This window comes from Acomys minous, assembly GCF_964271855.1.
Source record: "Acomys minous genome assembly, chromosome: 9".
Lineage (NCBI taxonomy): Eukaryota > Metazoa > Chordata > Mammalia > Rodentia > Muridae > Acomys > Acomys minous.
This window is the reverse complement of record NC_140490.1, coordinates 77183469-77207313: the sequence shown is the minus strand read 5'-3', so window position 1 is coordinate 77207313 and position 23845 is coordinate 77183469. Positions and strand designations below refer to the sequence as shown.

Genomic DNA, 23845 nt, shown 5'->3' with positions numbered 1-23845 from the left:
CTAGAAAAACGTCATTGGCCCCAGTGAGTATGATGTCAGAAATTCTATGATGAAATGTGCAGTGTCAGTGTTGATAAAAAAGAATGGGAGCATGGGCAAACGAAGTGATCCATGGGAGAAAGTGAAGAGGGGTTCATCTAATAGTTGGCTGTTGTGCAGAAAAGCACAGTCCTTCAGAGAAGAAACAGCTATGGCAGGGAATTGCTAACCTTCCAGTGTAGCTTATGACTGGAGCTATGTGAGCCAGAGGACGCAGGCTTGAGAGATTTTTGAAGGAGTCAAACCTTGGTATTTACATGTGGGGATCAGTAATAGAAAAGCATTGGAATCTAGAGGGATGGTTCTGTGGTCTATGTAAATTCAGAGAAATGTGGGAAAGTAGGTTTAGAAGGAAAAGTAATTAGTTGAGTTTTACATGTATTACATATAATAAGTTAGAAAATAAGGGCTAACAAGATGAGTTAGTGTGTAAAAGACATGTACTGCCAAGCCCAACACCATGAGCTTGACCCCCAGGACCTACACAGTAACAGTGAGTCAACTCGCACATGTTGTCCTCTGACTTTAACATGTGCACTGTGGCACCCCTACCTCCCCCACACAAAATAAATAAATACATGTAAATTTTTTCTATGAATGTGTATATTTAGTTTCTAGTATTTCTAGTAAAAAGAAGGAAAGAAAGGGGAGAAGGTGGCAAAAGAAAGAAGTTTTAAAGTGGTAGAAATTCAGGCTTGTGCTTAGGATCTCTCAAGATATCTGTGGGGGGTGGTGTGTCTGTGTGTGTGTGTGTGTGTTTGTTTTGCTCAGCTCAGCTTAATATCGTCAAAGAAGTATGGAATCCCCAGGAAAGAAGTCACCACTAGCATCCCACAATGGCCAGTTAACTTCTCTATGCCAGTGACATGGTGGGTTTTTTTTTTTTATAGCTCTCTTTGTATATGACTATGTACAGGAATAATAGGTAATAATTTACAAATACAAGAATTATTATAATCTTATTTGTGTAAATCAAATGTTAACATCTAAATGGTCTTAATTTTTCTTTAGCTGTTACATGCCTATATTAATAGAGCATCTAAAGAGCAAAAGGACAAGTTTCTGAAGAACCGTGGCTTTTCCTTACTAGCCAACCAGCTGTATCTTCATCGGGGAACCCAGGAGTTGCTAGAGTGCTTCACTGAAATGTTCTTTGGTCGGCGTTTGGGCCAGGACGAAGAGTGAGTTCTCTCTACCATAACTAAGAGATCTTTTGTCTTAAATATAAAATGTAGTGATTATTTGGGGCCATCAGAAAAGCTCTGCTATAAATCATTTCCCAGGAGAATTGATTTATTCTTTTACATATGATGATCTAATACTGCTTTTTCCTTAGTATTTTATTCACTCATTAGAAACTGGAAACAAATAACTGCAGTAGAAAATGAAAGTGACAGAGGAGATTTGACATGTAGTACTAATATGAGAAAGCTACCTGAAAAGAAAGGTGGCCCCTGTAATCTCAGTGACATGCATTTGTGACCCCTCCAGGACTTCCTCAGTCCCCTCAGAGCCCTCCCTTTGAATTCCTGGATGTGCTCATCACTCAGATTTGAATTTGGAGTAATGCTTAAGGATTAACAATACGTGCAAAGATAAAAAATTCACCAAAACTAAAAATTTGGCACATTTTTTTTCTGGTTGATAAAGAAAAATATATGCTTCTTTAGTGTGGTAGACAAATTCACATCTTGGAGAACTTAAATTATTTGCTATAGTCATTTTATGTATGTGAATATTGCTGAAGATCAAGCCCAGAACCTGGTGCCCACCAGACAGCTGGCCTACCACTGTGCTTATATCCCAGCCATGGTCACGCAAGTAGTAGTTTTCATTTGCATGAGTGTTTTTGTTTTGCTTGCTTGTTTTTAGAACAATTTTGCATGATCTTGTTTTATTCTCAACAGCACTCTTACAAAGAAAGTAGAACAGACATCAACACACACATTTGTCAGATAAGGAAAATCCCCAAAGTACTTAGAATTCTGCCACACCACAGAGGCAGGTAGTATTAGGTCAGGAGTGAAAGATTTTTCACTTGTAGTAAGCTATTTTTACTAGCTTACTGTCACTGAACTAGTCTGTAAACTAACAACTTTCCTTTATACTCGTGATATAGCCCCACACAGCAGGCGTTCCTTGGACACAAGAACGTCAGTGGATACATTCAGATGAGTCCAAGCTATCAGATTGTATATGTGTTATACCTGAGTATTTATGCATAGATCGTAGGTTTTGCCTTATTGGAAACTACAATCTTTTTTTAAAAATTAAGAATCCTTATTCCCAGCACCGGTTTTTGATAGCTTCAAAATGAGACTTTAAAAACAGCGTGTGCTGTCAACCATTTTTTCCCCCAGTTTGTGACTGCCTGCTCCTAACATGCTCTTCACTGTGTCTTATCTGTTACAGATTTGATCTGGAAGAGGTGAAACATGTGGAACTTTTCCAGAAGTGGTCTGTCATTCCAATTCTGGGACTAATAGAGACCTCTCTCTATGACAACATACTCTTGCATAATGCTCTTGTACTTCTTCTACAAGTTCTAAACTCTTGCTCTAAGGTAGCAGACATGTTGTTGGATAATGGTCTGCTCTATGTGTTATGTAATACAATAGCAGCCCTGAATGGATTAGAAAAGAAGTAAGTTTTAAACTGTTGATTACATCTGATAAGATCATTAGAACAGGAAATAGCTAATAGGTTACCACCTTAAAGAGTTGATTTGTTTTGTAATGATTTCAAAGAATTTCTTTCCCGTAGAATTAAATTCACTCGTAGATGGCATGTTTTTCATCACCTTCAATAATGTTTGGTTAGGAATAGGAAGCTTATGTGGCCGGTTTTGGGGTATTTAGAATGGAAGACAGTAATTTACTCTTAGACTTCTTAGGAAGACTGTAGTCTCAGCTTCCACTGTAGTCTCTGTAGTTAAACCCCTACCAAGAGGAGATTAGATTAAGTGGCAGTGGGTCGCTGATGTATAAGGAGCTTAGGAACAGCAGAGGATTCTGTACCATCTCAGTGAACTCACTTGCTGGTGTATTGCTGCTGCTGTGGTCAGCCTATAGTAATAGAGAATATGTTAGCACTGTTAGTACATTTTAATTTCTACTAGTCAAACGTACACTGGCAAAGTGTCATCACCACTTAAGTAAGAGCTTTGAAAAGTAAATTGTTAATTAGATTTTGTATTTGGATGTCTCTACATCTGATTTATAGTTTACTATTTTTTTACTAGCATAATATTAAAATACAAATCTTTAGATACACCATCTTGTTGTATGACAAAGCTGTACATATTTTTGCAGAGTGCAAAGCATATCTATACCCAGTGATTATCTGGGGCAAAGATAAACACATTATACTAAATTCACTTTTCACTGGGCACTTATTATATGTAGGTTCATGTGCTCATGTATATGGAAGAGTATTATGTTTTTCAACCACACTTAGACTTGATTACAGTGCAGTGCAGTGCATAAAATTAGTAAAACTGGGAAAAAAGTACCTATAGGTTTATTCTGAAAGTAGTTTTTCCTAAAAAATAAGTTATTGTGATAGTCCTTGTGTGGCACTGTATCAATTGGCCCTAAGAAAATTACATTTCTAACCTTTGCTTATTTTGTTTTTTTCCTAACCCTTACTTATTTTTAAAAACTAAATATAGAAAAGTATTTGGCCTTGATGTCATACACCTGAGCAGATCATCAAGGTTAAACTTATGGGCAGAGTAACTGATTCATATTCATTGTGTGTTCATAAATGATTAATATACATTCAAGCTTATTATCCTTAATTCAACTTCAATATAAGTTCAAGCTTATAGTCCCTAAATAATTTTAATTTATACAGCTGAAATGCAGATGTTAATTAATTAATTCTAATTCATTGTCCCTTAGTATTGCTGCTACACCCTATCCTTCACTCCTCATGTAGGCTAGGGACCTGTGTGGATGATCCCTTAGTATCTTGTGTTAATCTCCAACTGCTGTTTATGATGTTCTCTTAACTTATCTAGTTATCTGCAACACAACACTGTATTTTCCACAGACATCAACGTTTATTTCCATTTCTAGTGTGCAGGATATATTGCTTGCCATAGAGTAAGCATGAATAAATATTAAATGAAGACATGTTGGTAGCAAAGAATTTAGCTAATTCGTTGTCTTAAATTATTAGCCATTATGCTTATAAGTGTCTTGTTTTTTTGTTTTTGTTTTTGGCTCACTTTAGCATTCCTTTGAACGAATACAGATTGCTTGCATGTGATATACAGCAACTTTTCATAGCAGTTACAATTCATGCTTGCAGTTCCTCAGGCTCACAGTATTTTAGAGTTATTGAAGACCTTATTGTACTTCTTGGATATCTTCAAAATAGCAAAAACAGGAGGACACAAGGTAAGAGTGAATTTTTATGGAATATTCCTTGTAACTCTTTTACTGAAGGTTAAAACTTAATTGTTTATTGCTATTAATTGGTATTAAAAGCAACCTTTGAATTGTTGAAAATGGAGTGATTGACGACTTGATGTAATTAGTAGCTGGAAATATATCACTGACAGAAACCAGTAATTTGTTGTTGTTGTTATTGTTGTTGTCTTACCAAGTAGAAACAAAGGCTTATGTTGAAGAGTAGTGGTCTTTAATTTTCCTTAATGGGGAATACTAAAGTGATTGTGAAACCTGACAGCTTGTGGGTTGTTGAAGCTTTTCTTTACACCAAATTGTTTTTGAAACAATTATTTAAAATGAAATAAGGGTTTTTTTTTGCCATTTTTTTTATTAATTCATTCATATTATGTCTCAGTTGTTATCCCATCTCTTGTATCCTCCCATTCCTCCCTCCTGCTTTCCCCCTATTCCCCTCCCCTATGACTGTGACTGAGGGGGACCTCCTCCCCCTGTATATGATCCTAGAGTATCAAAGTCTCTTCTCGGTAACCTGCTATCCTTCTCTCTGAGTGCCACTAAGCCTCTCCATTAAGGGGACGTGGTCAAATATGGGGCACCAGAGTTCATGTGAAAGTCAGTCCCCACTTTCCACTTAACTGTAGAGAATGTCTGTCCATTGGCTAGATCTGGGTAGGGGTTTGATGCTTAATGCACATATTGCCCTTGGTTGGTGCCATAGTTTGAGCAGAACGCCTGGGCCCAGATCTGCCAGTCATAGTGTTCTTGTAGGTTTCTAGGACCCTATGGATCCTTCTATTTCCCTATTCTCCCATATTTCTCTCACCTAGAGTCCCAATAGGATGTCCTAACCTTTAGCTCACTTTAAAATTAAATAAACTTATGATTTATTATTTTCCAATTAAAAATTTTATAGTGAGGCTAGGAATAGTGATGCCTATCTGAGAGGCAGAGGCAGAATGATCAAGAGCTCAAGGTCACCTTCAGCTCCATAGCAAGTTCAAGGCCAGCCTGGGCTACAGGAGACACTGCCTCAAAAAAAAAAATCATAGTGACCATATGGGTACTTACTTTAACATTACTTTTAAATATAGGTTAGAAATTCTAAAACCAAGAGCCTGTGTTGATGAAACAATTTGAACTTATGTCTAAGGCCCTTTTGTTTAGATATTGAATATTATAGTTTAGATATTAGATTATATATCTTAAATGTTAGATGGTATATTAAGTAAAATTAGTTAAAAAATTCAAACAATGATGAAAGCTTGAAAACATTTTAATATCTTTTGGGTTTAAGATATGGCTTTGGCCATGCAGCTTAGAGTTCTCCAGGCTGCTTTGGAATTTATAAGGAGCACAGCCAATCATGACTCTGAAAATCCAATAGACACAGTCCAGCTGCCTTCTCCTCATCACCATACAGTGTCTCAGAAGCGGAGAAGCATTGCTGGTGAGTACTAAAATAGCATTTTAATAACTATAAATTGAAGGTGGCTATACTTTCCTGTATTCTGATGCCATTTACATTATATTTTTCTTGCTGTGCATGGAGGCATATCTCTTTAATCCTAACACTAGGGAAACAGAAGCAGGAAACAGAAACAAACTCTGAGAATTTGAGGCCAGCCTGGTCTAACATACTAAGCCTCTTCTCTCTAGGAACCAAGGAATTAAAACCTATTTCTTGGTTTAAAAAAAATAAATTATAAAATCTGAGACAGTTTTCCTCTCAATAGAAACCATTGTACCAGAAGAGGCTACATAGATGTGTCTAGGTTTTATCCTAATGAAAGTCATCAGGGTTTTCAGAGCGGCATAATATGATCAGGTGAGAACTCTGACTTCTGTGGGGATATGGGCTAGAAGAAAGCAAAGTGCAGAATCCAGGTGGGGCTGTGGCAGCAATCAAGGCAGATAGTAGTAGCTTGCAGATAGGGAGAATGCAAATGTTATCAAAGCTATACATTTGTATGCATCATCAAATAATAAATGCTGATACATTTTCCACAAAACCTGCTCCTGCGTTTATAGAAACATATACTAGGAAAATGATAAAACACCATAAGCCTAGGATCTGTGTTCATGTACACATAAACATGGACACATATGTCTCTCTTGTCTACACACAGTGGATATACATAGTATATGAAAGAATATGTTAGTCCAGGTGCTGCTCAGTATCTGCAGGAGCTATTTGTGCGCACACCTGGATTCCCGGGAACAGAGTACTTGGTATATTTCTTGGAGTTGCTCTCAAGGCTTTTAAGTCTAAGCCTTTCTTTTCTTGTACTAATTGTGTGTGTGTGTGTGTGTGTGTGTGTGTGTGTGTGTGTGTGTGTGTGTATGTGTGTGTGTGTTCAGTGCTCTGCAAAATTTTAAAGCCATGTGATGAAAAGCTCACCCATAGAAAATACTTCTAAATATGTTTGTAGTAATTTGTTTAAATTATGCTAAATCAAACTTATAAAAAACATCCATGTACCTAAACTCACTGCCCCCTATGTATTCTTCCTTGTTTAATATCTAGACAGATTCTCTCTTCTTAAACCACTCTCCCATATACCTGTCTTCTGTCCCAGGTAAAAAATGTGCCCTTTTTCATATCTGATTGTAGTGTGCAGTTTCCTATATGCCATGGCATGGAATCTGACTTCTCCAGCAGCATCACACCTAGAATTTACACTCTTAAACTCCCAGAAGAAGCAGACACTGTTATGTTCTAGATTAATCTTCCTTCAGCTTCACATGTGTGTTGTTTGGCAGTCCTGAGTTCCTGTCAACCCAGTGAATGAGGCCAGATTCAGTCTTTACAAACACGCACACACACACATACACACACACACACACACACACACACACACACACACACACACACCCCGGGGCTAAGGGTGATGGACAGATGGTTTTGCCCAAATGGTATCATGCTCTACCAAGAGTTTATGAGTGGCGTCTGTTTTAATCAGTATAGACGTTACATACATAGCTCTCATTACAGAGCACAGTGTCTGTTTGGTAGTCCCTGTACTGTGTGTTGTGATCTTCTTCCCTAGCTTTGATGCTTTGCTTTTCTAGCTTTTATCATTATAAATAACATCACAATATGCAGTTTTTCAAGTAAAAAATTTGTATATTGCCTTTAATGCATGAAGACAGAGGGAGTAGTAGGGTATTATTTCAAGTTACATATATCCACATAAAGTGTCATTCATACAGGTAGATAATAGATTAGTGTAATTAGCACACGAATGAATTTTTAACCAATAAAAACAATGCCAACATGAATGTCATTTTATTCTTTTGAAGAATGAGACAGATGTTGCATTTTATATCCATTATTTTACCTAATTCATAAAATGCTCTTGATTCCGTCATTCAACCATCAAATGATGAGTACCAGCCATGTACAAATGCCTACATTACCTGCCTCCATAGAACTGGAGGAAGTGATGAAAGAGCATATAATCAAATATATAACTAGTATCCGATAGTGATAAATATCTTTCTATGAGATAATCTCTGCCTTATTTTCTGATATGTATCTTATAAACAAGGAAACAGGCTTAAAAAAAGAAGTGCTTGAGACTGTACCAGTTCCATGTGGCTTTAAGCATGAGTGCTGAAGTACACTTCCATGTCCACAAATAGAGGATGAAGTCTCATTAAGTGTCTTACTACCCTTCCTTCCCTGGGTTATTGTTACCATTGGATTATATACAAGAAATCTGTGGATAATATGAGGATAAATATTCTGAGACAATTAGGGCTGTCTGACAATATTATTTTTAATATCTCCAAAAATTGCTTTCTTTTTGCTTTTTTAACCTTGAAGATGACTCTGCCCACCAAAATTATTAACTGATTAAAAATACTTGTTAGTGGACAATCTAAAAAAGCTATTAAAAGTTTAAATATCTTGTAGGATATGTCATTAATACCTGTCATAATTTAGTCAGATGCAAGTAGCTTGTAAAAAGGTCTTTTATAGAAATTGATATTTGTTTTCATAATTTAAAACAAAGGTTCAGTTCCAGCAAGGGGTTCTGTTATTCCTCATCTACCAAGACGTCATTTTGGTTCCTATGGTCAACTTCCGATGCCCTTCTTCAGTCCTTTAATTCAAGACTCCCCACAGCTCTCTCCTGGATGCACCACATGTACAGAACCTCCCAGAGCAGGTGCAGTAAGTGCAGGAACAGCACTCTGCTATGTTCAGTCTGGGAGGTGCTTATCAGGAAAAGCTTTCCAAGTGATGCTCCTCCCTAATCACTGTTCTGGCAAATCATGGACTTGTATCTACTTTGTGATCTCTTCACTCCCTCCGACTGATTTCCAAGCTATAAGATTCAACAGTAGTTACCCAGACATAGTAACATGATTACTAAATTACTTCTTTTTTTCTACTAAAATATCTTTAAAACTATTGATGATTTTGCAAAACAAGGAAGTGAAACAGTGAAAGTATTCTATCAGATATCAGAGCCACTAATACCCACCTGATAATTTGCATTTTTCAGAAAACTCGGACTTTGACAAATGACGGCATCTTTCTGTGTCACTGGCTTTAATGGTGTTGTTTTGGACTTTGAATTCAGAAGTACTGTTGCACTTCTTTGGAAAAAGAAAAAAATACTAATTTCTTTTATTCCCTTTTCCTTAATATAAATTTTGTAATATAAAATTTTTCTTTTCATGACCAATAATAAAAATTGCAGTGAAAATAAATTCATTTGTATCATTAACTGTGGCTTTGGATAATTTATGTATTTGAAGGGCCTCGCAAATTTCCATTGGCTCAGACAGAGTCTCTCCTGATGAAGATGCGCTCAGTGGCCAGTGATGAGCTACACACTATGATGCAGAGGAGGATGAGCCAGGAGCACCCCAGCCAGGCCTCGGAGGCAGAGCTCGCCCAGAGGCTACAGAGGCTCACCATCTTGGCTGTGAACAGGATCATTTACCAAGGTAGCCCAGACCCTCATCCTCTCCCTTTGGTACCAAATCACAGGGCAATATGTCATATGAAGGTGATCTGCTTTTCTTTTTTAAAGACAGTATTTGTTTTCTCCTCTTAATGACCACAGATTTAAAAAGTTTTAGGTTTGAGACTAATATTCTTTTCTTAATGTGTTAAGTACTAGTCTGTGTTGGGCATTGATTTCAAAACAGTATTTTTTTCAACTTTTCTTTTGACAAAGTAATAGATTCATACACCATTATTAGAAATAATGCAGAGATCCTGCATCCATCTGGAACTTCAGTCTCAGGGAATCTGATGCCTTCTTATGACCTCTGAGAACACAGGCATATACATGGTGTACAGACATACATGTAGGCCAAGCATTCATACACATAAGATAAAAAATTTTTAATTGTTTAAAAAATTATTCTGGTAACCCTAGGAAGGTAGAAGAAGAAAAAAAAAATTGCCGGGCGTGGTGGCGCATGCCTTTAATCCCAGCACTCGGGAGGCAGAGGCAGGCGGATCGCTGTGAGTTCGAGGCCAACCTGGTCTACAAAGTGAGTCCAGGATGACCAAGGCTACACAGAGAAACCCTGTCTCGAAAAACCAAAAAAAAAAAAAATAATAATAATAATAATAATTGTATGTCCCTAAAAACATATGGTAAGCCCAAGGGGAATTTTGTTATTGTGTTTCTGTTTTAACTCTTCTAATTTACATTTGGGACAACAGATTTACAGGCTTAAATCTGAAACTGAAGCAGAGTTATCACATTACAGCATTGAAAGGGCAAGTTCATGCAGCCATTCATCACAGATCCATCGCAGACCTGTCCCATACTACCATGTGGCCTTTCATTTGATTTGTACAAGAATCCTATGGTCTTAGTAATTTTTAATCCTTTTCATCTTCATTAGAAAATTTAACCTTTATTGTTTCATAATTTAAGTACTTTTAAAATCTATATTGTTTTAAATGAATTCACTTTTCTATCATATTTTATCTACTTTAATACATCTACCGCATTTATACTATGATAACTGAGTTAGCAATACATAGTTTTTTTAATTTTTAATTTTATTTGTGTGTGTGTATGTGTGCGTGTGTGTGAGAGAGAGAGGGGTGCGGGGGGGAGGGAGGGAGAGTGTGTGTCTCTATAATCCCCGGCTGTCCTCAGACTCACAGCAATCTGCCACCCAAGGGCTGGGAATAAAGGCATGCTCCACCATTCCCAACCAGAGAAAATTTTTAATTAAATATAATTATATCATTTTACCCCCGCTCTTTTCTTCCTCCAGCCCTTCCTGTGTCTCCCCCTTGCTCTTCCTTCTCAAATTCATGCACTGTTTTTCTTTAATTATGTGTGTGAATAAATACATAACTACAACTAGATGACACTGATTAGTGTTGACTGTATGTATATATTTTCAGGACTGCTTTAGATAACCACGTAAAGGGCTCATCTCTGGGGAGGACTAATCTCCCTCCCTCAACAGTTGTAGCTTTTCATCTCGGGGTGGAGCTGTGCAATTTCTCCCATCTACTTTGACTTAGCAACTGGTGTTGTCCTTGTTCTGGTCTTGTTTAAGCAACCATATTGTTCAGATTTCTTGGGTACAGCTTCCCTGTCACGTCTAGAAGACATAATCTTACAGAAGCCTCGCTGGCCTTCTGGCTCTTCAAAGCTCCTACCCTAAACTCCACAGTGCTCTCTAAGCTGTAGACGTATGGGTGTGTTGTAAACATATCCACTGGGGTTGGTATTCCATGGCCAGTCGTTCTATGCATTATAGTTAGTTGTGGCTTTCTGAAATGGTCTCCATCTGCAGCAAAAAAGAAGCTTCTTTGAGGGGTGAGAGTACTCTTTCCTGTGAGTATAAGGACAAGTGTTCAGAATGCAATTACAAATTATACTGGTTTAGGAAAATGGCAGTTGCAGGTTCTCTTCCAAAGACCATGGCATCCCCACCCACTGGTGGTTGCTACATTTATAGATAGTACCTGGCATGGTTTTCTTCCTGTTGAGTAGCCCTTAAAGTTGATTTTACAGCTGTTGATTACTGCCAAGATATACCTTTAATATTGTCTTGCTATGCTGGTCATTGTTGGTCACAGGTATTACCATTGGATTGCTTTCCTTCCTGGGCAACTTGAGTATCATCTTCCTGTGTGATGAAAGCTAGTCCTCAGGAAGGAGACTTTCAGGTCAGATCCAGTTAGAATCTTCCAAATCCTGTGTCTAAAGTGCATGGTATCTTCTGCAATAGGGGCTTACCATCAGACTTCCAGAAGACAGCCAGGGGCAACAGCAACAACCTGTATTCTTTCATTAGTCTCTTAGACTCCCCTAACTAACAACTTGAAAAGAGGTTTTTCATGCCTAGTACTGAGTTTTTGTTAGATTAGTCTATGGCCCTTGGGGATCCTGAGTGGCATAACTTCATCACAATACATACAATATATGTATTATATGTAATTTTAGCTAACAATAAAATCATTCCCTATGGCTCTGTCAAATATCAGTGTTATTTATCCCACCTCTTTCCACAGAGGGTGTTGTTACCAGCATCATTACCATGTATAATAGGTACCTATCCATGAGTTAACTAATATTTTAAATTCTTTTTTAATTCGAAGAGTTGAATTCAGGTATTATTGAAATTTTGAGAACTCCAGAAAATGCAACCCAAACCAAGACCTCAGCTTCCCAGGCTGAAATTTCTGAAGAAGATGTGCATCATGAGCAGCCTTCTGTACACAATCCATTTCAGAAAGAAATGTTCACATATCTGGTGGATGGATTTAAAGTGTCTATTGTAAGTAAATTGATAGCTTGGAAAGTGTACATTTACTAAAAAGGAGCAGAAGCCTACATATTTCAAAATCATATTTCTCTGTGCTTTTCAGCATTTTACTACAGTTAAAATAATTTTAATTAGTTTTTCTGTTTTGTTTTTTGGGTGAGTTTTTTGTTTCGGGGGTTGTTGTTGTTTGTTTTTTGTTTTGAAACAAGGACTCACTGTACATTTCTCATGTCTCAGTCTCCTGCTAATTGATATTGTGCCATTATGCCTGGATGGGTCTTTTAATAATAGAATAATATATTTTGGTGACTTATCTCTTAGAAAATGAAGAATCAGGGAAGAGTAAGGTTTTGATGATTGCTGTGGCTGTAAATGATTAGCCTGTTTTTAAAGAGATTTATTTATAGCTACATTCTTGAGTTTCTGAATTGTTGTAAAGTTAAATCCTGCTATAAACATATATGCCTTCAAAATGATGTAGAGAATGCTGATGGGTGTCTGGCTTCACTTACTGTCGTCTCACTTGATTTTCTTTGGCTCATTTCTACTTGACCATAGGGAACAACGCAATCATTTCACTTTGTCAATAGCACCAAAGGTAATCTAATTCCAGCCTATCATGAGTCATCACTGTCAGTCTCTGAATCTAAACTAGATTTTAATTTCCATCTCTGATCATTAAATAAACTGTAGATACACTTAGAATTCAGTCACTCAAACAGATCTTAGGAAAAGAAGTTACTGGAAAGCAATTTCTAAAATTCTAGGTAAATTGTAAAATATACTGATTCCAGTACTAAAACTAGTCAATTTGATCAAGACTAAGGCTACCAAGACTAAGGCACTACAGTTAAAACAACCTAGTTGGTTATACATTAGGGAAAACTGATGATCAATTTTTATGTAATTCTAAGTTTATAATATACTCATTGTGGTAGTACTGACTCAAGTTTTTATTATGAGTTCCTTGTCTTTTTATTGTAAAATCAAGTGGACTTACCTACCATTTTCTCTGAGTTTGGACTCAATTTTTACTTATCAATCTGTAAGCCTTTGGTGATTTTTGAAAAATGACTCATAATATTACCCTCTCCATAGGTACTTCCCTCTTCTTGTACTTGTGGGAAAATATATAAATTTCTGAATATTATTGTACATCTGTCTCTTAAACTGTCATGTGTGTGGATATGCATATGAGTGTCTAACTTTGAATATTAAATCTGGAATGAATCATGTTTTCCTTAAGTTTGTGCAAGGTTAGTATATTCTTGCTTAAGAAGTCTGATCCTGAGCCGTTCAGCTTGCTCAGCAGGTTAAAAACACCACACAAATGTTGACAACCTGGTTTCGATCCTGGAACCTTTACGGTGGAAGAGAACCAACCCTACAAAGTTGTCCTTTGACTTCCACATGCATGCCCCCGCCCTACACCATTGCACTAGTGCTAACTACTAATAATATATAGGCTTTTTATGAGTCTGATCTTAGTTTACTCTTGTTTTGACTTAGGGTTCAAGTAAAACCAGTGGTTCTAAGCAGCAGTGGACTAAAATCTTGGGGTCATGTAAAGAAACCTTCCGAGTCCAGCTTGGAAGATTGCTAGCACATATTTTGTCACCAACCCACACTGTACAAGAAAGGAAGCAAATATTTGAAATAGTTCATGAACCAGCGCATCAGGATATACTTCGAGACTGTCTTAGCCCATCCCCACAAGTAAGTATCTCAGCATTTGAGAAAGCCTTTCAAAACAAGAATTGAAATTAAACTGCTTTCATGTTGTCAGGAGTGTAGTTTTCTTACCAAACAAATTTAACTTGAGGTCTTCCCTTGCATGTTTCGTAGGCTTGACTTGACTTCTCTGTGGCCTTTTTTCAGCCCTTAGATTAGAAGTTCTATATCTGAGTTCTTAAAAGGTCTTGTATGGTCACGTGTTGCCACATTGTGGAAGAATTTTCCTTTTTAAAATACATTTTAATTAAAATCTAATTATATTACTTTCCCCCTTTCCTTTTCTCCCTCTAGTCCCTCCTCCTAAACTCTCTGCTCAAAAGCCCCTTTTTCTTTATTATTATTGTTCCATATATATGTATATATATATATGTATAAATATATATATATGTATAAATATATAAAAACAACCTGCTGAGTCCGTTTTTGTTGTTGAGAGCTCTTCACTCTCCCTTTGTTCTTTACTGGACAGCTTGTCCTCTGTAGGATGATCTACATGCTTTTTTGTTGCAGTTGTTACATCTGTATGGCCTAGGAAGCCAATAACTGATACAGTGAGACTGAAGTGTAATTCAAAGCTGCAAGCACTATGCTGGGCAGAATCTAAACTGCTACTAATCTACCAGTAAACTAAATAAACTACTCTAATCCTATGTCCTCATAACCTGCTACATCCCAATCACTTGCCAGTCTGATGCTTCTCTCCACCCACTGTCCCCTCTCAATTGTAAACTCCGGCTCCTCTTCCTCTCCTGGTTCCTGTCCTTCTGCCCAGCTGATCAGCTAAACTGTGCTTTATTGACAACTGCTACATTCACTCAAGGCATTCCTCCACACCTTTTCATAGCTGTGTACACACTTTGTTCTGTTGGCCTTCCTGGGGTTAGAAAGTTCATGGCTGCTTTTGTCCATTCAGCTTCTTTGTGATTAATTCTCCTTTGTTTAAGATAGTTTCTTATCACTGCCCCTTGCAGTCTCTTCCATGAGGCTCACCAGGACAGAGCCCCATCCTTGACTGGCTCACCCTGTATTTCTTCTACCCCTCCCTTCATTCTGAGAACCTTCACTAAAAATTTTACTTTTATACCCTCTTGTTATTTTATAAATATTTATAATAGATTCAGTTTCTTAAGTCAGTTTATTTCATTTTAGTTTTTTGAGCTGGAAACTGTTGTCCAGATAGATCTTAAACTTGTGTGCTAAGGTAATCCTACTGTCTACATGACTAGATCTTTTCACATGTGTCCTAACACCTTTTCTCATCAATAAACTATTGATTAAAGGAAAGTAAAATGAGATATTGCAAATGAGTTAGTGTTTGATAAAATCGGGTGTTTCTTTGCGTGTTCTTAATTTTTAGCCCACACTATCCAGAAACCTGTGGCAGTCCTTCTGCCTCAGCTTGCAAATGCTGAGGTGTGAGCCTCCCCGAGATTGTTTTTATTTTTTAAAATAATTTAGAATGTCACTGAATACTAACCTGAAATAGTTTTAATTTTATAAGATAAACATTACTTTCAAGACACATAGGAAAAAACCCCAGTCATGTACAGTTTTTCTTTATTTGCCAACTCTTCAGTACTTGTACTCTCACGGCATCTGTTGCTTTTCCTCTTTTGGTCAGGTAGCAGCTGTCTTCTGACTAATTTAAAATGCTACATTGAAATAAGCCTTGCTATGTTCACTGTTGCATATGTTCATCTGAGGCTCTTAGCAACATGATTCATCATGTTAGTTTAAATATTACCTAGGATGTAATCATTTCTAGACTCATTGTTTTGACATTTAATTCTATCTGTGGTTTAAAATGCCATAAAGCCAAATTCAGTGATGTTTGTATCAATGAAGGCTTTTACAGTAAAGGGCATGTGCTTAGTTTGTTGGCATAAGTATTATCTAATGTGTATGTACATGTGACAATCAGATGTGGTAGACATAGCATGAAGGCCTACCCAACAAAACTAGGAACCAAAATTTGGTTTAAGTTTGCACTTCAAAGAAAGGTGTCATCACCTTGGGAACTCTCAAGTTTGGCTTTAGGTCTGCTCATAGACTGGCCCACACTGGCTCTCCCCTTGACACTCATTTGGAACTAAGAGGAGGATCTCTTACTGCCTTTAGTTTCTTGCCTCTATTTTTTCTAGAGAGGCATTGGTGTTGACAAGCTAGAGACAGTCTTTTGTTCCTAAAGTCTCACCATCTTCTACTAAGAGAAACTCAAAGGAAAGGGGGTAGAGATGCACTTTTTCTTTAAGGTTAAAAGACAGGTTTCTCTTCTAGTATGGTCTTTTTATATTTTCCTTTATCCCCACTTTATTTTCTATTTTTCCCTCAACACATTATCGCTAGGCTTTTATGAAAAGTTTTTAACATACACAGAGCAACAGAATATTATGATGAATGCCATGTAACCCTCATACTCAAGATAGTTAACATTTGATAGTATCTTTCTTACACTAGTGTCATTTCCATTTTCTAATTTATTTAAAAGTAGTTATAAAAATCATGAATTTTCTAGATTCTTTTTAAAAATACTTTTTCTATCATTAATATTAATAAAATAAAAATTAATAAAATTTCCATCATTAATATTAATAAAAATAAAATCTAATATCAAATATATAATTAAACTTCTTAATCTACCCTGTCATGTCTTTTATAGCTGTATTAAAATCAGAACCAACCATCTAGCTTTAGAAATATGTTTAAATTATTGTTAAATAATTTTAAATAAAATACAGATATAATTAAATTTATTATTAAATAATTTAAATGGAAGAAATAAAAATTCTTTAAAACTAGTGGATACTGGCACTTCCTATTGGGACTCTAGGTGAAAGAGGTAAGGAAGAATGGGGAAATAGAAGGATCCAGAGGGTCTTAGAAACCTACAAGAAGACCATTATTAAGGCTGGCGGATCTGGACCCAGGCAGTTCAGCTCAAATTACCGTACCAACCAAGGACAATGCATGCAGTAAATCTAGAATCCCTATCCAGATCTAGCCAATGGACAGCACATTCTCCACAGTTGTGTGGAGGGCAGGGACTGACTCTAACATGAACTCAGGTGCTCCCTATTAGACCATTTCCCCTTGGTGGGGAGACCTGGTGACACTCAGGAAGAGTAAGCAGGCTACTAGGAAGAGACCTGATAGGCTGTGATCCTATAGTGGGGGACAAGGTCCCCTTCTGTCACAGACCTACAGGAGGGGAATAGGATGAAAGAGGGAAGGAGTGGGAATGGGAAGATACAAGTGAGGGGATAACAAATGAGATGTAATCTGAATAAATTACTTAAACTTTTTTAAAAAGTAAAAAAAAAAAAAAAAAGAAAGAAAAAATTAGTCTCTGGGCATGGTGGCTCATGCCTTTAATCCCAGAATTTGGGAGGCAGAGGCAGACAGATCACTGTGAGTTCAAGGCCAGCCTGGTCTACAAAGTGAGTCCAAGACAGCCAAGGCTACACAGAGAAACCTGTCACAAAAGTCGGAAAAAAAAACATTGGGGGGGAGGGGGGTTAGAGAGATGGCTCAGAGGCTAAGAGCATTGTCTGTTCTTCCAAAGGTCCTGAGTTCAATTCCCAGCAACCACATGGTGGCTCACAACCACCTATAATGAGATCTGATGCCCTCTTCTGGTGTGCAGGCACACATGCTATATAGATAATAAATAAATTAAAAGAAAAAAAAAAGAAAATGAAAAAAAAAACCTAAAACCTTATTTTTTTGTTTTTAAAGCATGGAGCCAAGTTGGTTTTATATTTGTCAGAGTTGATACATAATCATCAAGATGAGTTAAATGAAGAAGAACTGGACACAGCAGAACTGCTTATGAATGCTTTAAAGCTGTGTGGGCACAAGTGTGTCCCTCCCAGTGCCCCTTCCAAACCAGAACTCATTAAAGTGATCAAAGAGGTGAGTCTATCAATGAGTTGTTTTTAAGGAAATCCTATTGAGTATACCTAACACAGTAACTGAAATATTTTTTTTCATTATTAGATACCATTGATGATGACCTTGAAATGATTCTTTGATTTTTTACTGCATAGAGTTTTTGATCAGGAAAGAAAAAAATAGAATTATTTTGAGGAGCTTTCTATTCTCTTTGGTTCTTGTCATCTGTTATCTATAGACTTCAGTGAAGGGAAGTTTTTTTTTAAGATTATGTTTATGGATGTTTTACCTGCTTGTAAGTCTGTATATCACATATATGCAGTAACCTTAGAGATCTGAAAAGGAATCAGAGTTGCAGGTGGTTGTGAGTCATCATACGGGTGCTGAGAAGTGAACCCCAGGCCTTGGCAAGAGCAGAAAGTGTTCCTGACCACTGAGCCATCTTTATGTTTCCATTAAGAAAAGATTTTGTAATGACAAGCAAGTTGAAATAAGCAGGTAGCTATGTAAATGCAGGGGGCTGGGGAACTTAATTATTTTACTCTAATTTCGGTGACTCAAACTGTACAGAAAAAGAGGAAATTATAATATTGTTTAAGTGGCTTACATGTTTCTATAATCAGATCTCTTAAGAATAATAATTTTTTCCTTTATTAACTTGGTTCCAAAATTACTTTGTTAGGCTCAGTGACATTATATGAGAAGTAACAATTTAGGGGCTCAGAATGTAGATTGGTTTGTAGAGTGCTCACCTAAAGGCCCTGGATATAGTGGCGTATACCTGCAATCCCAGTACTAGGGAGGTTGAAACAGGAGGACCAGGAGTTTATGGCCATACTTGGTTAGTAATGAGTTCAGTGCCATCCTGGGATACATGAAATCCCATCTCAAAAAATGAAAGACAGGTGGAAAGAAAAAGAAAGAAAGAAAGAAAGAAAGAAAGAAAGAAAGAAAGAAAGAAAGAAAGAAGGAAAAGCAAAAAGAGAATAAGTTTTATATATTATTGTTTAAATCTTTTAGGAACAAAAGAAATACGAAAATGAAGAGAGTGTGAGTAAAGGTGCATGGCAAAAAACAGTTAACAATAATCAGCAAAGGTGAGTTATAATATATTCAGAGTCCTGCCCTTCAGAAGTCATTTATGTACATTTAGCCTTTTTTTTTCCCCATCTTGGTTTCATTTTGGAAACCTGTGGGGTTACTTTTTTGTATGTATGAATATGTGTTTATGTCAATGTGTGTGAATCTGTGTGCATGTATGTGTATATATGTGGTTTGCTGGCAATGGGACTCAAGTTCTCATGCATGCTAATCAAATGCTACAGCACTAAGCAGTATCCCCATACCTCAGAAGCACTGTTAACGTATCAGTTAATGGTTCAGGGGTACTTCACTTTGTAACACTCTTGTCTGTTTAGTCTCTTTCAGAGGCTTGACTTAAAATCTAAGGATATATCTAAAATAGCTGCAGACATCACCCAGGCCGTGTCTCTCTCCCAAGGAATTGAGAGAAAAAAGGTGATTCAGCACATCAGAGGCATGTACAAAGTTGACCTGAGTGCCAGCAGACACTGGCAGGAGCTCATCCAACAGCTGACGCACGACAGGTGTGTGCAGGCTACACACATCTGGGTGTAGCTTCTATCTGTGGTGTTAAGTTTTCATTCTAGAACTCAGATTTGTCAAGTTATTGAAGGAAACATTGTTGCCTAGTTACCATTATATTCAATCCTTGATATCATGTGAGGTTTTTTGTTTTTTGTTTCATTTTTTAATTCTTAAAGAAAAATATAGGGGCTTTAGATCTTTCAGATAGTAAAATTCACTTCAACTTTGAAATATGGTCTTGCAGAAGGATAGAGAAGTCATTAAAAGAGTATGGTTGAGAAATAGATATTTTTCTAGCTTATACCTTATTAATGTGATTAAAAGATGCATTATGAGGGAGTAGGGAGGGAGCTCAGTGGTTAGGAGTGCCTCTGCTCTTGTAGAGGACTGGTTTCAGTTCCCCAGCACCCACATGGCAGCCCAGAACCCATGTGTACCTCCAGTTCCAGGGGATCCAACGCTGTCTGGTAGCCTCTTCAGGCACTAGGCACACATACAATCCACATTCTTACATGCAGGGAAAATATTCTTAAAAAGATGAAAAAAATTTTTTTAAATGAATTATGAATGAAAAAGAGAAAATTAGTGTGTCATTTTTTATATTTAATTAAAATAACTAAGCTGGGTATAGTGGTGCACACCTGTAATCCCAGCACTTGGGGAGGCAGAGGCAGGAGGATCTCTGTGAGTTCGAAGTCAGCCTGGTCTACATAGTGAGTTCCAAGACAGCCAGAGCTACATAGAGACCTTGTCTCAAAAAAATAAAAAAATAAAAATAAATAAATAAATAAAATATCTTGTTAGACTCTTTGAATGCTAAGATACACTAACCATTATATACTAATGGAAATTATAAATGGAAAGAGTTACACTTAGAAAGCTTATAAGGTAGCACTTACCTAGCATGTCTTCAACCTTGAGGTCAGTTCCCAATACCAAAAAAAAAAGAAAGAAAGAAAGAAAAGAAAGAAAGAATTCAGTAACTTTGAATTTGAATTTGAACCAATGTTTATTATATTTAATGATAAAAAAGTAAGGAAATTTATTTTCAGGAAGTATGTTAAAGAGTTAATATTTTTATTATTTTGAAAACTTACATAGGTACAAAAGTATAATTTTACTACCCCTTAAGTTCAAAAGAACAAAAAACATGAGTACTCTCTTGACGTACATTAAACTTAATAAACACACTGAAAATACTTAGTGTTGACAGAAGGTAATCAGACTTTTTTTTCTTTGCTTTTTGGTTCTTTGATCATGTAGCTTACTAGGTTGGCCTTGAACTTGCTTTGTAGGTGAGAGGGGTTTTGAACTCTTGATCTTCCAGCCTCCGCATACCAATTACTGTGATTTCAGGCATGTGCCATCAAGCCTAGCTTCAAATTTGATTTTTAAAATCATTATTACTATACTTTATCTACAACAGAATACTAGCTAGACACATTGGCTGTTGTTATTCAGAAGGCAGTAAATTAATTGTGAACAACAAAGGAAGAGTAATGTAGCATGGCTAGCTACATTATGATGTCAGGAAGTAATGTTCTGGGGAGTAGAATTAAGGGATATTTGTCTGGTTTCTAAAAACATGTACAATTTTATTGTTTTCTTTCATCTAATACCTGAATTTTTAAAATGTGACATACACTACAAAAAAAGAACTAGTTTTGTTTAGTAGACAAAATAGGAACTATAAAAATTAACTTGGAAATTTTTTTCATTAGCTAATAACCATAAGTGTAGTGTGTTGCATTATGTTGCTAAAGTTTTATAGTAGTAGCAATATATTTTTTTAGATTTTTCAGTAAAAGTAACATGGAAGGGCAAAATATCATGAGTCAATGCTAGACAAAGAACTCAGACAACCAAGTTATACTGAGAATGGAAGAAATAGTCTTCCCAAGGGAAGAGCTCAGCAATTGGTTATCAAACCAAGTGGTCATCCCTGAAGATATACATACAACATTATACAGATGGAGCAGGTTACATTGATATATTTAGGAGTGTGTGTGTGTGTGTGTGTGTGTGTGTGTGTGTGTGTAAGAGAGAGACAGAGAGAGAGAGTGTGTGTGTAACAATTAAAAAGAAGCCATGAATTTGAAAGAGCAAGGAAGGGTGTATGGGAGGAGTTGAAAGGAGGAAAAAGGAGAGAAATCATGTAATTATAATCACAATTTTTTCTTTAAATTTTGAAAAAAATAAAATAAAATTTAGCAGATACAGGAAACTGGAAGCAGCCCTTGCTCCAGAAGGGATTCTGGGAACTGGACTCAGGCAGACACTCTCTATGTTAGTGTTGATCTTATGTATAGGCTTCCTCTGTTGTACAAATTGTTGTTTTGTAATTAAACAGCCCTGCTGCATTTATTTACTCAGTCTCTATAATGATGTTAAGGTTGTAAGTCCTTGGATGACCACTAAGATGTTTTATTTCAACCTGCAGAGCAGTCTGGTATGACCCAATCTACTATCCAACTTCATGGCAATTGGATCCAACAGAAGGGCCAAACCGAGAGAGGAGACGTTTGCAGAGATGCTATTTAACTATTCCAAATAAGTATCTCCTTAGGGACAGACAAAAGTCAGAAGGTAATAGTAATTTTGGCCTTGACCTGTGGGTATGGCAGTTAATAGGTTATTAGATAAAAGATAAATGATGTATACATTTTTATCAACAGGTGTGGTCAAGCCACCACTCTCTTACCTATTTGAAGATAAAACTCATTCTTCCTTCTCTTCTACTGTCAAAGACAAAGCTGCAAGTGAATCCATAAGGTAGATCTGAGACCATGTCTTCCTTCACTCTGATGAATGTACAAGAGTAGCTCACTGTAGGCTTCGCATAGTGTTGGTTTTAGACAATGCTGTGATATTAGGGAAGTCTAAAACAAAAGAGGCTTGAGACAGGACAAGGTCGAATGACAAACTCACATGCTGTTTCCAACACTGAGGTTTAATGGATGTCAGTCATCATGCTCTGCCCCTTCCTAGCATGTGTATATTTTACAGTTGACTTTTTAGTCTATGTAAGGTAGATAGAGCTGCTACTGGCGCCATCCACAGGAGTGGAATGTAGTGACGTAAAGGGTCAAATTCCAGTTCCTACCCTGCTAATCGGCCTGATCTTGGGTGTATTATTTAGCCTCTCTGTTTCAGTTCCAAAGTAAGGAAAATTATCATATACAGGTTTTCATAGTATTTTTGAATAGTAAATATGTCAGTATGTATTAGTTATTAACAGCATTGCCATAATCTTGTGGTGGTTGTTATTATATCCATCATTTAAATTTAAGTTTTACTTATTTATTTTTAAATAAGTGCTCTGCATGTATACCGGAATACAATGGTTGCAGGGAATTGAGCTCAGGGCCTCTGAAAAAGCAGCCAGTGCTCTTAACCACTGAGCCATCTCTCCAACCCCCTATTATACCTATTTTATAGTTAGAAACCTTACACTCTAAAATATAAGTGGCTTGAGAACAGAAATTTTCTGATCACAGTGTCCCTGTTTAAAAAACAAAAACAAACAACCCACTAGGTTTCTTTCACATTGAAGTGTCAATGACTTAACGTGGTGTCTAGTTGCGTACTGAAACTATGAAACCATTCTTAGTTAGCCAAATTCATATGTCCTACATGCAAGCTGCAAGAATCCTCGCCTTTTCCTAAAGGTTTCCATCACTTCTCCTCTAATGAGTGCCACATAAATAGCACAGGATTGGCTTTTGGGTTTTGACATGGCGGCTTATGCTACTAAAACTCTAGTCTGATTTGCATTAATAGTTTGCTAGATTAAAAACCTTGAAGTCTAAAATTCAATCATAGCAATTTTAAACATGTTTTGACAGAGTGAATCGAAGATGTATCAGTGTTGCACCATCCAGAGAGACAGCTGGGGAATTGTTGTTAGGTAAGTTGGTTTCAAAAGAATTTCACTCATAATTACCCTTCCTTATTCTATTCTTAACTAATTTGAAGCATATTTCATGCAGAAGCAAAATTATTTTAATATCATGTAGGTGGCTTTGTTTTGACATTATAGAGACGGTCTCCTTTTACCCACAGGGCCCAAGTGGATGCTTGAATGCACAAATAGTACTGTTTCTCCATGTGTACATGGAGTTAAATTATAAACTAGCCACAGAAAGAGAATAACAAAAACAACTAACAAAATAACACCACCACTGTAAAAGCTCTATGAATATGAGCCCTCTCAAAATATTTTATTGTACTGTTACCTTTTTACTTCAAGTTCAATTTTCTGTCTTCTCTTCACATCTGTGGCTTGCCAACATCACTACTCTTGCTATTATTAAGGTAAAATAAAGGTTATTTGATCATAAGGTGTTCAACATTATAGCAGTCAACCTGATGATCAGCTGGTGGGTGACTAGTAG

At 36.7% G+C, this 23845-nt stretch overlaps 1 protein-coding gene across 8 annotated transcripts in view; it reads left to right on the top strand.

The window, feature by feature from the left end:
* LYST (lysosomal trafficking regulator) overlaps positions 1–23845 on the top strand; it is a 158298-nt gene that overhangs the window by 91448 nt on the left and 43005 nt on the right. For 6 of the 8 annotated variants that reach the window (XM_084794153.1, XM_084794152.1, XM_084794150.1 and 3 more), the window contains 14 exons: positions 1051–1220; positions 2452–2682; positions 4276–4442; positions 5752–5904; positions 8474–8629; positions 9225–9416; positions 12052–12230; positions 13728–13934; positions 17688–17864; positions 18864–18940; positions 19262–19450; positions 21892–22037; positions 22127–22223; positions 23297–23358. In XM_084794153.1, the coding sequence (XP_084650279.1) occupies positions 1051–1220; positions 2452–2682; positions 4276–4442; positions 5752–5904; positions 8474–8629; positions 9225–9416; positions 12052–12230; positions 13728–13934; positions 17688–17864; positions 18864–18940; positions 19262–19450; positions 21892–22037; positions 22127–22223; positions 23297–23358 (2203 nt within the window). The remainder of the gene's footprint in view (positions 1–1050; positions 1221–2451; positions 2683–4275; positions 4443–5751; positions 5905–8473; positions 8630–9224; positions 9417–12051; positions 12231–13727; positions 13935–17687; positions 17865–18863; positions 18941–19261; positions 19451–21891; positions 22038–22126; positions 22224–23296; positions 23359–23845) is intronic. The other 2 variants (XM_084794154.1, XM_084794155.1) reach the window with 1 other exon arrangement.